This window comes from Aulostomus chinensis, chromosome 16, assembly GCF_037954235.1.
Source record: "Aulostomus chinensis isolate RoL2024-O1b breed Wild chromosome 16, RoL_Achi_v1.0, whole genome shotgun sequence".
NCBI lineage: Eukaryota > Metazoa > Chordata > Actinopteri > Syngnathiformes > Aulostomidae > Aulostomus > Aulostomus chinensis.
Window position 1 is genome coordinate 14,981,985 of NC_141335.1, and position 14,545 is coordinate 14,996,529.

General features: G+C 39.0%; 1 protein-coding gene across 2 annotated transcripts in view; it reads right to left on the reverse strand.

Moving 5' to 3' along the window:
- Positions 1-14,545, reverse strand: part of vps8 (VPS8 subunit of CORVET complex) — a 53,502-nt gene that overhangs the window by 23,179 nt on the left and 15,778 nt on the right. Inside the window, exons 12-25 of one of the 2 annotated variants that reach the window (XM_086179861.1) lie at positions 14,129-14,236; positions 12,706-12,786; positions 12,410-12,511; positions 11,237-11,311; positions 10,875-10,910; positions 8,276-8,366; positions 7,253-7,299; positions 7,076-7,165; positions 6,550-6,596; positions 4,227-4,449; positions 3,995-4,084; positions 1,151-1,202; positions 449-491; positions 171-243 (exon numbers count right to left, since the gene is read on the reverse strand). In XM_086179861.1, the coding sequence (XP_086035987.1) occupies positions 171-243; positions 449-491; positions 1,151-1,202; positions 3,995-4,084; positions 4,227-4,449; positions 6,550-6,596; positions 7,076-7,165; positions 7,253-7,299; positions 8,276-8,366; positions 10,875-10,910; positions 11,237-11,311; positions 12,410-12,511; positions 12,706-12,786; positions 14,129-14,236 (1,158 nt within the window). Of the gene's footprint in view, positions 1-170; positions 244-448; positions 492-1,150; positions 1,203-3,994; positions 4,085-4,226; positions 4,450-6,549; positions 6,597-7,075; positions 7,166-7,252; positions 7,300-8,275; positions 8,367-10,874; positions 10,911-11,236; positions 11,312-12,340; positions 12,512-12,705; positions 12,787-14,128; positions 14,237-14,545 lie in introns of both variants that reach the window. The other variant, XM_086179860.1, reaches the window with a different exon arrangement.

Sequence of the window (14,545 nt, forward strand, 5' to 3'; positions counted from 1 at the left end):
ATCTTTGATAATTATTAATGACTACAATTAATCAAATTTTGATCCTGCACTGCACAAAACAGTGCAAGATGCATTCTGAAATATTTTTGCTGCAGCATCAAACATATTAGGAGATCAGACTCGGGCCACAATCACTCAATCAGGATGTCTTCACTATCTACAGTATATACCTGGTTCTTGACTTGAACCACAAGGTCTTCAGGGATGTCCCCAAGTGGATACGCCCTTCCTGCAAGACAGCAGCTACATACAAAAACAAACAACAATTTTAAATATGCACACTTAAAAATATGTATTGTGTACAGCTTAGAATTTAGTGACCCTGTAATAACCACGATAAATGTTTTCCTCCCCATGACAGCAACTTCTTTGAAAATTACAAACATATCAAAATGGTATCCATGATGTAAGCCAAATGACCTATAGATTTGTTTACCTCTTCACTTACCTAATGTACACCAAAAGTTTGTTTCCCATCACCACTTCCCCATCTGACCAAAGACAAATAAAACATAAATGTGCTTTCTGTAATGTCCAAAAACCTCAAATAGAGTGGCACAGAAATGAGTTCTAAAACCAGCAAATAAGTTAACATTGGCATGTAGTCCCCCTTGTCTTAAAGTCTATGAGTATTTGGTTGGATTAATTAAGTCTGTGGTGAACACAAGGTGAAGATAATTAATGTTTTTTTTTCTTCTACGACATAAAATGCATCAGTAAATACCACACTTTTGAAATATTTATGCATCCTAAAAATGGCACTTGCTACAAGTGTCTAAAGGAGGTTACTGAGGTTATAAAAGACATTAAATGGCATCGTCATGAGGTTTAGTTGAAGTAACGTTGATGTCATGCTTTTATGGTGTAGTTCTTTCACTTGAATTTAACAGTTGTATTTATGCTTCAAAAATGGTCAAGGGGGAATATATTAGTGAAGATGGTCTTCATGAAAAAACGTTGAAACCCTCATAAACTTTGTTTAACCACAAAGCTGATTTTCTGCAACAATCCAAGATCCATATCCCATTGACTGAGGGAACCCATGAAGATGATAATTTCCTGTTGGTCTACAAATATGCTTGATTCCTGCAGAGTTCAATAGTTGGTGCTATGAATGCTGGAGGGAGTGTTGTTGTTTTTTTTAACTTACCTGTTAGGTTTTTCCCCTCCCTAAGTGGTGGGCAAATGACAGCAAAGAGTTTCTGGAACATAACAAAGTTGACTTAAACATTATGATCTCATTTTGCAGGGGGTGTTTTGTGCAGTTTTTATTAAAATGTTTTTTGCGCATGCCTTCCTTTGTTGCGTAAATGGTATGAAGCCTTTCCACTTAAACAACCTTGACTGATAAAATATTAAGAATACCTATCAGTGTATCAATATGAATGCTGCATGTATGCACTGGGCACACAGGGCCACCTTGTCTCATTTTTCAGTCTTTTACATATCTTTGTATGAGTTCATCATACTGTCCAAAACTGAATACCAAATTAAAGAGCCAAGTCCAAGAAATGTATTTTGCATTCATTTTGATATCTTCCGTCAAAATAGTTATCAACATTAAATTCCACTTGGTGTCATGGTATTGAGTGTATATATCCAGAACGTTTCTCTATGTGAGAGTTTCTCCAGGATATCTCCTCCTCTTTTGGGCGTTGGGACTTTTTCAGTTCCATAGAATTTGAGTGAAGAGAGTGAGTCATGACCATTTTGGGCACGTCTCGCCATGGCATAGTCCATGTTTCCTGTCCAGATAGCAGTCTTGTCTTCAGATACGGTTGTTTTAGGGCGCGTTTTTTTTCCCTACATATGTTAGACCACAGGGACAGATTAAAATGTAGATGACATGGGTGGACTTACAGTTGATGGATTCTGTAATTGGAATTTTCCTCCCACTGTGGAATTTGTTGCTGCTGTATTGTTGCAGCATGCAAAGTCTCCACATCTGTTCATGCTAGTTGTTGACAGCCATGTGGTGGGCTTGGCTTTTGCCATGTTTCTGTATATTACAGAGTTCTTGATAGTAGGTGGTCTTTTCAAAACAAAAAGCGACGAGGCTTTACAGAAGTCCTTCAATGTGGCTTCTGATTGAAGTACATACCAATGTCTCTTGATGATGTCTCCTATTTGTGAGGCGTAATGGCTGTACTCGGTGGAGAAACAGGCCCTGTTTGGCTTCTTTGTTTTGTTCGTGGAGATCAAAGCGGGGAGTGTTACTGACTCGTTGCATGGCTTTTTTAATTGTGTGTGGGGCATAACCTCTATAATTGCTGATTTAGAGTCAAATTCATCAAGAGCTGAGTAATTACTTTTAAGTCTCCTTAATGTTCTCCTTTATGGGTTTGGGCTGATTTCTGGTGGCATCCAATATCCTGAAAAATATCTATCACTATCACAAAGAGATATGTTCTGGATATATACACTCAATACCATGACACCAAATGGACTTCATGATGACTACAGTTTAAAATGCATTCTCACCTGATTTTTCTGGCTATGGCCTTTATAACATTCTGTTCTTTTCTACTGTCTGTTGGTGTTTCATTTTATATACTGCCATCTAGTGGGCTATGAGGATATTACAGTTGCACATTTTTATTGAGATGAATGATGCGAATGGTACCTAGATAATTGGCCCAACAGAAATTTTTGTATAAAAATGGTCACTGATTCTAGTATGCATATGCTCTGACAAAGGCTGATTGCCGAAACGCATCAGAGTGATTTGTTTGATGTGAGCCTACATTGAAACTTGTGAAATGTGAATATTTCATCAACGAATTTTTGAAATGAGATGCGCAAACAATGCAAGAGTTTTTTGCAAGCTTTCCCAATTCATATGAGGATTTTGATTTAGCACTCTGCCCTGAAGAGCCATTTTGTTCAAGAGCAACTCTTTCTCCAATTAAAATATCTGCATATGTGGACTAGTTTTCATACTATATGGGGTAAGATGTCAATTTAGGTTTTGTAACAAATAATGCAACAACCAATGCCGGTTCAGTTTTTCTTTTTTATTTTTCATATTTGAAATTCCTAAACACGACTGCTGCACAGCAGGCTGCACGGAGGTGCAGTGGTCAGCGCTGTGGCCTCACAGCAAGAAGGTTCTGGGTTCGAGTCCTGGCTCGAGCACAGGATCTTTCTGTGTGGAGTCTGCATGTTCTCCCTGTGCCTGTGTGGGTTCTCTCCGGGTACTCCGGCTTCCTCCCACAGTCCAAAGACATGCAATTGGGGACTAGGCTGATTGATACTCTAAATTGACCGCAAGTATGAATGTGAGTGTGAATGGTTGTTCGTCTCTGTATGTTGGCCCTGCGATGGACTGGCGACCTGTCCAGGGTGAACCCCGCCTCTCGCCCGTAGATGCTGGGATAGGCTCCAGCCCCCCCGCGACCCTTACTAGTAAGGAAGAAGCGGAAGACGACGACGACTGCTGCACATGATATGTATTTTTTATTTCTTAGACTTTCTTCAGGCAAACAGTGTGTGTCCATGAGAGGCCACAGTATGCAGGTGTCTGTTAATAGATTTGCTGAGTTCCATTGCTCCTTATCGCAAATTCAAAATGTAAATCAGCTACCGAAAATAAAACTGATATATCAATGAACTTGACTCTGCCATGGAGTGTGGCCATCTTCCATCACTGGTGTGTCAATGAGAATTACCTTTTTGTTGGCAAGCGGGGTTGTATTTTTCATAATGCTGATGGGAATTTTGGGGCAAATACCCCAAAACGCTGAGATGGGTTGCTAAAACTACCAGGTTTGTTTATGATGACTTTATCTCAAAGTTAGGTTAAAGCATGGCATTAGTACAAATCCAACAAGACACTTTGGTCTCCCCTCTATCAAGCACAAATACAAAGTTGTGAAGATTCATAATAAGAGGTAGATGACGAGTTTATTATTTATCAATTATTAGTATACAATTATTAGAACCAACAATGATGAAAGCTAAATTTATGATATTTACATCTTTGTGTTGAACTTACCTCCATAGGTGAAATGTAATCATTCATGCCACTGTTGAATACATAGATCATAGCATCGTAGAGTTGGTTCTCCCAGCAAACCTGAACCACCTTGAAACAAAGACAGACACACAGTGTCAATCCAGAGACTAATTTAGTTGATTGATGCTGACTTGGTAATGGCATTGTTTATTTATCATCATGACCCCCCCCACACACACACACACACACACACACACACACACACACACACCTGCTGTATGTCTAGACTGGTGACATCCAGATGGACAATGCATCTCTCCAGGCTGTCCATCAAACCATTAGAATGATAATGGGCCAGTAGGTCCTTCATGATTGGCGTGGTGAGGTGACCAAGGCGATCCATAACAATGTAGGACTCCAGGGCTTCCAAGAAAACACCCTTAGCCACCACGTTCTCCGCCAGCCGAGAATATAGCTCATTGAATAACAGGTCTCTGTAACAAGTACACACACACACACAAACACCTCTTTTATTGCTTAAGATCACTTTTCTCGGTTTTTACCCAGTGATAAAAGTACACTGTTGCATTTCAGTCCTAAGGCTTCTTGTATAAATGGCACATACACACAGAACAGGGCCCGAAAAAGGCATATGCCACTTCCCATGCAAAAGTTGAAATTTATTAAAAAAAATAAAAAAAAAAAAGTATTATCTGTATCAATTGAATTTAAAATAAACATAATGTTGTTTCTTAATGTATGGAAGTATATGATGAAATGACAAATAAGGGAAACCTGAACCTTTTTATACCCACCATCTGTCTATTTTGAAAAAATAAAACAGATAAGATGACGCTATTTTTCAAAGCAGAAAAAAATAACCCTAAGCATCAGGACTTCAGTAGACTGACATGTTTCTGTCTACTCTTTTTTCTTACTTTCATTTTGATATTTTTTTTCAATAAGCTTACTCAAATTATAATCTATATTAAATAGGGTAACAACAGGCGCTTTGAACAGAAGCCACGCTGACATGTCATACTAAGTAACAAAGGTGTAACTGATTAAATTGATTCTGTCACAGTCATCCAAAGAGCAAGCACGCACAATACCAGAACCTTCGCTGGCTTTCACAGAACAATTACACCTGTGTTTACTCTGGTGTGACATGTCGACATGGCTGCAGAGAAAAGAGGAAATCAGACCTACTGTGTTAGAGACGTCAAAAAGCATTTTCAAAAAAATCTCAAAGGCAGAGATAAATTAATGACCCCCAATACTCAAATTCAACAACCCAAAACTGTGGGCACCCCATCTTTTAATTGTAAACGTAATGTCTGTAAGGGCTTTGCCACTGTTGGGGCATAACTATTCCTTTATTCTTAAGTTCCAAGTTCCAATTCTGACCAAGTTTTTAGATATTTTCAATTAAGAGTTGGATAACAGATAATTTTATCTTAAAACTATAATACCACCTCTCCAGTTACATAAGAGTTTTTCTAAACCCTAGAAATCTATAGGAATCCTATAGGAATCTAATAGGAAAAGTATACAGAAGACTTATTGAAGCACAGGAAGATAATTATTCACTTCAAAGAACACTGGCAAAATCTGGAGGGATTGCTAAAACTTAACCAACACTCTCACCACTAATGACAATCTACATCTCATACAATATAAGCTAATGACAAGGATATACTATACTAAATCTAGAATAAATAAATTTGATGCTTCTCTCTCCCCGATATGTATAAATGTGGCATACACAAGGTCACAATAATACACGCTTTCTGGAAAAGTGAGAAGGTTAACAAGGGCTGGTTAGAGATCCAAAAGTGGATGATCAACACTTGTAAAATCAAAATTCCCAGCTCTAAGTAGTATCATCCAAAAGAAGGATGAATGAAAATACCCCCTGGGATGGAAGGTCCTTTTCTCTCCTTTAGTATATAAAAATTACTTCCAAGGTATTGGAAGGATACAGAGGCCCCATTGCTACAAGGATGAAAGGGACTAATGAAATGCTATTCAAGTATAGAAAAAAAAAAACACTGTTTGAGGACCAGAACAAAAGGCTACAATTTAGTAAGGTTTGGCAGCACCCTTTTACTTGTATTACCCCCCCCCCCCCCCATCAAAAATGCATTTATTTTTAGAGATCTCCACAATCTCTTCACACAGTAATGGGCACTTCATCACCATGGTAGGAGGAGGAGCTTTGCTTTCATTGTTTGGTCAATGTGACTGTGTTGAAGGTGGGTAGTTGTTAGTCTACAGATCATTGTTTGAACAGTTATTTTATGATAGATCATTCACGCTGTTTTAGCCATTTGTCACCCAGGATGCTAAATGTTATTTAAAGAAGAAAATTTAACAATGTTTATTTGATTGTATACATCATTTCAGAATCTCAGAGGGATACTTTAGGGTAAAACTGAGATGTCATAGGGTTAAGATATTAAACAATAAAATTTTTTTATTATACTACAACATATAAATCAAATCAGTTATACTGCATGATTTGTTGCATCAGCCAGGGTTGACACTAACATTCTCTGCACTGTTTTATTTGTGTAGAATAAATATACACTTACGGCCTTTGGAGCAGCAGGCAGAAATCCACCAAGACAGGAACCACATCCTGAACACACACACACATTATATTATTATACACATTATATATATATATATATATATATATATATATATATATATATATATATATATATATATATATATATATATATATATATATATATATGTGTGTGTGTGTATATATGTATATATGTATATATATATATATATGTATATATGTATATATGTATATATATGTGTGTGTGTATATATGTATATATGTATATATGTATATATATATATGTATATATGTATATATGTATATATATATATGTATGTATGTATGTATGTATGTATGTATGTATGTATATATATATATACACATATCATACATCATATATACACACACACACACACACACACACACACACACACACACACACACTGTGTTTCAGTTACTGAAATGGCTACGTGGCAGATTGCATAATATACTCATCATTCTTTTTTTTTTTTTTTTCATTCATTCATTCTTTAGTGTGTGCTTACATGAAAATGTTGCTCCATCACTTGGATCCTGCCTTGTTCCGGACACCTCTTCAAAGCATGTTCTGTAAACTGGAACAGGATCTCCACCATCTACACCGACAGAAAGAGGCTCAATTTCAAATGTCAATACATGAATGTGTAAGGCTGTTGAGTGGATTACTGTTTTTCTGTACGTACTTTGTCACTTACTACACCCTTCCTTTTCACTGGATCTCCAAATAGGCCTGGAAAAAACACACAACACACATTCATCATACTGTTTATCCACTCACCATGAACGTTTGGGGCTCTTTGAATTGCCCTAGATCTGAAGTAAAAGGGTGCTTAAGTACGACATCTGATGTGTTCAAACATACAGTAAACCCCAAAAGGCTCTGTATGCTGCACTCGAGACCTAGCAGGTTAAACTGTGAGGCCAATGAGAGGGCACACAGAGTATGAGGGGAAACATTGACGGAGGCGGCCACTGTGACAACAAACAACTTGCTGTTTTTGAATATTTGCAATACCAAGCAATGTTGTTCTTACACTTAGAGGACAGTGGTGGTAATTAATGCAAACTTTGGGCAAAAAGCTGTATATTGTGAAAACATGCCAAAATATACTTTTTTTTCTTAAATCTTGGTGGGTCACTGCAAATCAGTGGACAAACAATTTAAGAATGCAAAAAATAAAGTATCTAACCCTGGTATGGATGAGAGTAGGATTAACAATTAATTTGGAGGTTGTCGCTGTTGTTTTTGGTGTGAATGAAAGGAACATAAACAACAAAACACCTCTCAAATGATTGCGATGGACATATTGATTTTAAGGGAGCAGTAGCAGGTGGTGCAGTGGTCAGCACTGTCGCCTCACGACAAGAAGATTCTGGGTTCAAGTCCCGGCTCGAGTACGGGATCTTTCTGTGTGGAGTCTGCATGTTCTCCCTGTGCCTGTGTGGGTTCTCTCTGGGTACTCCGGCTTCCTCCACACACTCCAAAAAATTGACCGTAGGTATGACTGTGAGTGTGAATGGTTGTCTGTCTATATGTGTTGGCCCTGCAGTGGACTGGTGACCCATCAAGGGTGAACCCCGCCCCATGCCCGAAAGCCGCTGGGATAGGCTCCAGCCACCCCGCGACCCTTAACAGGATAAGTGGGAGAAAATGGATGGATATTGATTTTTAAGGTGCTTGGATTTGTAATGTGGTGAAGACCCACCAACCACAGCTTTAGCAGTTCCCTCGTGGAATGACCACGCCAGAGAGAGAGCTTCAACAAAATGCTCCTGCTTCAGCAGACAGTCTACGCGCTGGAGACAGACAGAGAACAGGGAGGGACTTGTCATTAAGAGCATAGTAAAGAGACATGTTATCATGTAAAAAACAAGAAGTCATAGGACACCTGATCAAAAAGGAGAAACTTCTATTAAATCATCAGCTCTACCAAATAGTATGCATTTAAAAATTATTCAAAACAACAAAAACAAGTTTAACAAAACAAATATTATACATTTCACATTACAACATTAAACTAGGACAGTCTCCAAAAATCTCATCGACAGTTTAGATCAGACCAGGACACAGAAATGCAAACCTTTTGAATATTCCACACCAGGTGTAGAACAAATCCCTGGACTTGGACAAAGAAGTCTGCATCATAATTCTGCACATCCAGGGGGCGTTCGTGGGATCATGCTCTGATAGCTAAGTTCTCCTCTTAAGGGGTGTCTTGAAGCTGCTTCCATAGCTCCAAAGCTACTTCTTGAACAGATCCTGAGTATTCCTGTCAGGCCAGGCCTCAAAACCCTGCTCCATCAATTATTCTGTATCATCAGGTTCAATCCTCAGTCTCCTCATCTTTATAGATGACCTGGTTGAAGTCTGTGCAAATAAGCTATACATAGATGGTAACCCTCTAAGCCCACATAAGATCTCCAGAAGAGACCGCTGAAGTGAAAACTAGTCTGAACCAGGATCTCCAACAAATAATCATCTGGCGCGATCAATAAACACAAACTCAGAACTATTAAAGGGAATGTTCATGACACTTGCAAGAAAGAAGATTCTATCAAATCTGGACCTGCAATTTGATGGTCATCAGCTAGCCACCACATATGAGCTTGGCAGCTCAGGTGTCACAATAGATCATCAGCTGTCATGTTTTAAACACGTGACCAACATCTCCATCAAGGCAGGTCAGACACTAGGAGCTCATGGAGAGTGGTCAGTAAACTAACCACTAAGAGAAGGGTCACTGTCTATAAGTTAGCGTCATAAAAAAAATGCCGCACTTTGCTGGATGACAGCTTTGTAAAATAAATATTGGCCTGCTTGACAATCTCCAAAGGGAAGTCCTAAAAAAATGGAGTGGACCAGACATCACCAATATGAAATTATCAAGCCCCAACCTTAGCGTCAGAAGACAGGTTGCTGTTGCTATAGTCCGGCACAAAATGCATACTCACCTCTGCTTCCAAATCTCCACTCCATGTGCCCTCCACCATACAGCAAACCACCTGCCTATGCACAGCCACACCAGATCATTCTCTCAGCCTTGCAGGCTTCAAAAGCCACCACTTGGAAGAAGCTTCCTCCAAACTGCTGTCCACATATAGAACAGCCTTCCAGAACATGTCATCCAGTTCATCACAGACGATGGTCTTCAAGGCCTCCAAATAAAGCACTTTTAGACACCTACTGATCACCTACTTTTATCAAAAATGAACCATATGATTGGCCCACTGGATATATTTTGGCTACTCCCCACCCACAATTGGAACCAATAATTAAAAGGAGAATGGGGTATACTTTGTACAGTCTGCACAACTTGCAGACAAAAAAAAAATAAACACTAGACACAAACCCTACTCCTAACATTTCATCATCTAAATACTCACACCATGTTACGGTTCAAGTACTACAAACAAGCTGTCATCAGGGTAATTCACAGTGAAAATCAATAACAAGGAGGCAATATCTTTTCACTCTATAAAGAGGATAGTTTCTCCTTTTGCTGTCTGCATTGAGTTATTTCATTTTTTTAGCCTGCTATTGCTTTTTGCACACACCATGTTATCTATGGCCATTAGATTATTGTTGGTTGAGGGTCCAAAGTCTCCTTTTTGATTAATTGTATGTCAAATGATCTTGAACTGTCTGCTCTCCTGACAAAGGCATTAGCAGAAAGGTCTGCTCTGCAGAGGATGGGTGAAATACAAAGAACAAATGTTTTATAGAGGCAATAAAGACTTCTATGGTGAGGGTTTACTGTATGGCAGGCTAATGAAGTCAGTGCTTCAGCTAAACTTTAACTGCACTGGACTTGGACAGAAAAACCTGTGGGTTTCTCTCAGTTACTTTTGACTCGGTTAAGGTTTGGACACAAATGCACAGGTCAGCAAAACAAGTCTTCAAATGTAGAATATGAAACACTGCTATGAGGGTGGTAAGTTTAATATGTTATGAAAGACGTTTCTTTTATTTTTCACAGGTTGTATGACTGACATATTATAGAGCTTATTTTGCCATTGGATCAATGAGCACTGTGAATATGGATTTATTTGTTAAAAGTTATTTGAACATTAGCGAAATGAAAATGTGTCTTGCACAAAGTAACACAGTGGCTCTTTAACAGCATTAAAGAGATGATCGCTGGGATAATTAAAAAAAAAAAAAAAGCTCAGGCATCCTTAGTTTTGCCCTTCTGGATGTACACAGACCCAAAAATAGACATACAATACATACAATTAAAGCTAAAGTTACTTTTGTTTCATTAAGTCAGAAGTACACTTAAGACACCACCACAAGTAGTAAAGTACCTCTCTCCAGTTCCTTAGAGTCATGATGTGAGCCGACTGAAAGATAAGAGAAGATCACACCATTAAAAATCAGAGACACTGGCTGCTATGTCCACTTTTTGCTGGAAGATAAGCAGTAAGCCCCATTTGTAATGATCTCACACTGCTCTGACACAGAACATCAAGATCCATAGTCACTACTTTAAAGCCAGTTCTTGTATTAGTGGATCAAACCAATTCCTTCATCAGGACAACAGTAATAATTTCTATTTAATCCTTTTTAAGTAGTTGGAGAAACAGTCCGCACAAATAGGCAAGGCAACACACAGTTGTTGTGCAAATAAGATGAAAAATGTCATAAACACACCCATGCAACACTGTACCTTTGTGCCCAAATAGACAATTTGTCCTGTGTAGCTGGAGACTGACTGGTAGCAAGCCTTTTCTCCAACTAAGGCCTGGAACACAAAGATACAGTTAGACTCACAGAGATTTCATCAATATCAATGTGAGATGCATTATCACTGCTAAACCTCTGTCTATTCTGGAGGAATTCTTCTAGGTTTTCATTGTCCATTGCATAAATAGGCTTTTGGATTGTTGTTGTTTTTAATTATTAAAAGAATTCTCAGAAATTTCATCACTTTGTTATCAGCAAGTGTGGGTCAACACAGCCACTGCAGAGAACTCATAATCTGTCAGTACATTAGCCAAACGTTCTACCGGCAGACCTACAGGCTGTCCCTATGCTGTTTTCATCAAAAAAAGTGTCACTGTTTATCCTTCAAATCCACTTTCATCTATTTTACTGGTGTAACTCAACGACATAAGATTGTATTTTTGTTTTAATGGGAAGAGTAGGCTACGCTGGTGTGTATTACAGCAAGATGATGGTGTGATACAGTCAAACTTTTAGACACTTGTTTTAGACATGTTGCAATCTTTTGATTGATGGCTTGGCCCAGGAAAAGGCTGGGGGTACTTCAGAGCGGTGGTGAGAAGCTATTTTAGCATTGGCTGACTGTATCAGTTTTTAAGGCTGACAGAGATCTTGGTATTTGGGTGTTTCAAGAAACTGATGATGAAAGGTTAGGTATTATTATTTTTGTTTATACTAAAATTTGTCATCATTCTTTGATCCATCATCCATCTGACTAACCTATTCTTCAGATGCAGTGAAATCTCCTAAGATTACTCATAGGTCCACACACATTGGTCTACACTCCAATCCACTGATCCGTCGCCCTGCATACACGCATGCTGTATTTTAGGAGATAAATACAAAAACAGAAGTTCTGTATTACTTATATCTACTAATATTAGTTTCAGAATGTTTGTTTGTTATCAGTATCCTCTTACCTTCAAATTCCCTTACACTCTGTCACTTTAAAGTACAGACAGTCAACCCACAGCTTAAGCCTATGCCCCAGACCCAGTAAATAGTAAATTTGACCTCTGATCCTGTCCCTTATCAACTAATCCCTCACCAGAGCTTGGGAGACATTCCCTCCTGTGGCCAGCGATTTGAAATGACGGCTGTTATAGACCAGTTGCACCTGCTCCAGGTCCAAAGTCTCCAAAATCTCCTGACTGGGGCGGTCAACAACCTGCAGCTTTTCATGGCTGTCCACGAGTACCAGTGTGCGACTGTTAATCCACTGTGGAGAGACATGGATGCAGGAAGAAAACAAAGATAATTGTCTGTAGTAACACCTAGGCTATGTAAGTGAAATGTAAGACCAACAAAATCCAGCCATGGGGCCAAAAACTAGATTAATTGTTGTGCGTAAGTTTTTTGGTTAGCATAGTAACCTTCAGAGAGAGCCCCTTTTATTTTGGCAGAAGTACTTACACTTAGGCTGATGATGTCACAGCTAAGGTGGAATTGTCTCTGTTTGATGACATGGATAGTCCCTGTCTCCTCCTTTTTTATCTGGACAGGATATGAAAAATTCAAATACTGTAGCATGCTGGGACCAATGATCATTACTCTCAGCAACTGATACAGTTAAGCATCTTTTTATGAATGTATGTGATGGTAGAAGTGCTGTTTGTGGCTGTAGAGGACGTAAGGAGCCCTGGAGCAGAGCAGGCTGGGCTGCTACAGAGCAAACCCAGCCCCATGAGCACAGACAGCAGGTAGCTAAACAAACTAGATTGGTTCCGGTCTGCATCCTCCCAGGTCAACACAGAGAGGTGATAAAACATATAAAAAAATCATGTTATCAGTGCTTCTGAACTTTTAGTCTCTGCTTAGAGGTGAAGAAATTAAAATTGAAGACATTTCCTGATGGCCTCTTGATGACCACCTTTTGATTTGTGTTTCTTCCTTGTCTAGACAAAACACTTAACCTAAAATAGTGCATATGTGTGTGCGTGCCTGCCTGCGTGCCTGCGTGTGTGCATGCTTGTGTGTGCATGTTCCAGACAGCATTAGTATATGAAAAGTAGAGAAAGTACTGTAACTGACATTGAAGGATTCAATGTATGGAGTTGTGTTGGTCACTGCAAATGGCTTAAGTGTTTTATTATCCACTGTCAACTAACCATGACACAGACTTGACAATTCACTATTTGTTGTCTGTGTAGGTTCTCATTCATCCAGGTCATCGTAGATCGAAGCCAAGTAAAATCTGGTCAACTGGACGTAAGTTTATCTTGAAGACGTTTCACCTCTCATCCGAGAGGCTTCTTCAGTTCTAGTGTACTGAAAGACCCATGTGGAACGGCTGATGCCAGCACAGCCCATTAGCATCTGAGTGGTCGGTGAAACTCCCTAACGACCACCCTGAAACTCCCTGACACCGCACAACGACTGTCGTTTGGGGAGGCCAGGTGAGTCTCGGGAGGGTCGTTTCCACCACAATAGCACTGACCACTCCCACATAGGTTTATAAGGTGGAGTTTCCACACTCTTCACTAGAACTGAACAAGCCTCTCGGATGAGAGGTGAAACGTCTTCAAGATAAACTTACGTCCAGTTGACCAGATTTTACTTCGCTTCGATTCACTATTTGTTCTTCATTTCTTTCACTTACTGCTTTACAAATTATTTCATGACTGTGGATGTGTCATGAGTTGGAATTTGCTTAATTGGCATTGCTTTGCCATAGACCCACATTCACATAGATTTGTTCTGTCTGTGAAAATAACAATATGATACAGGGAGATACGCCATTTTCATTTTTGTATTGCGTGTTTGATCTTTGATTTTATATTATCTGAAAACTTTATCCAGTTGAGTGATTTGAGATGTCTAGGAGTTGAGCACATACCATGAGGAACTGGACTGTATCTCCTTTGCAAAAAGCCAGGATGGGATTCACATTCTTCTGAACAGAAACAAACTGCCAAGCCAGCTGAGGAACACTTGATGGATCAGACTGGTAAAAGACAATGAAAAGTTTTTAAAATATCTAAATAACAATCCTACTGTCCAAACGTATTCACATACAGCTCAAAATATTGCTACCACTGTGGCACAATTGCTGTTGTGCAGTTGATGTTTATCCATTAACAGCAGCCATTCTGTTGGTTAGAAGATACACAACCCACTGTCCTGCTAGCATCACAATATTCACAATTATATGCTAACTTCAAGGTAGTACCTTGCTCTCATATAATGCAGTGAAATGAGTTTTTCTTCAAATTCTGAAGCCTCTGAATTTGAAGTAATCTCAAGATATCAGATG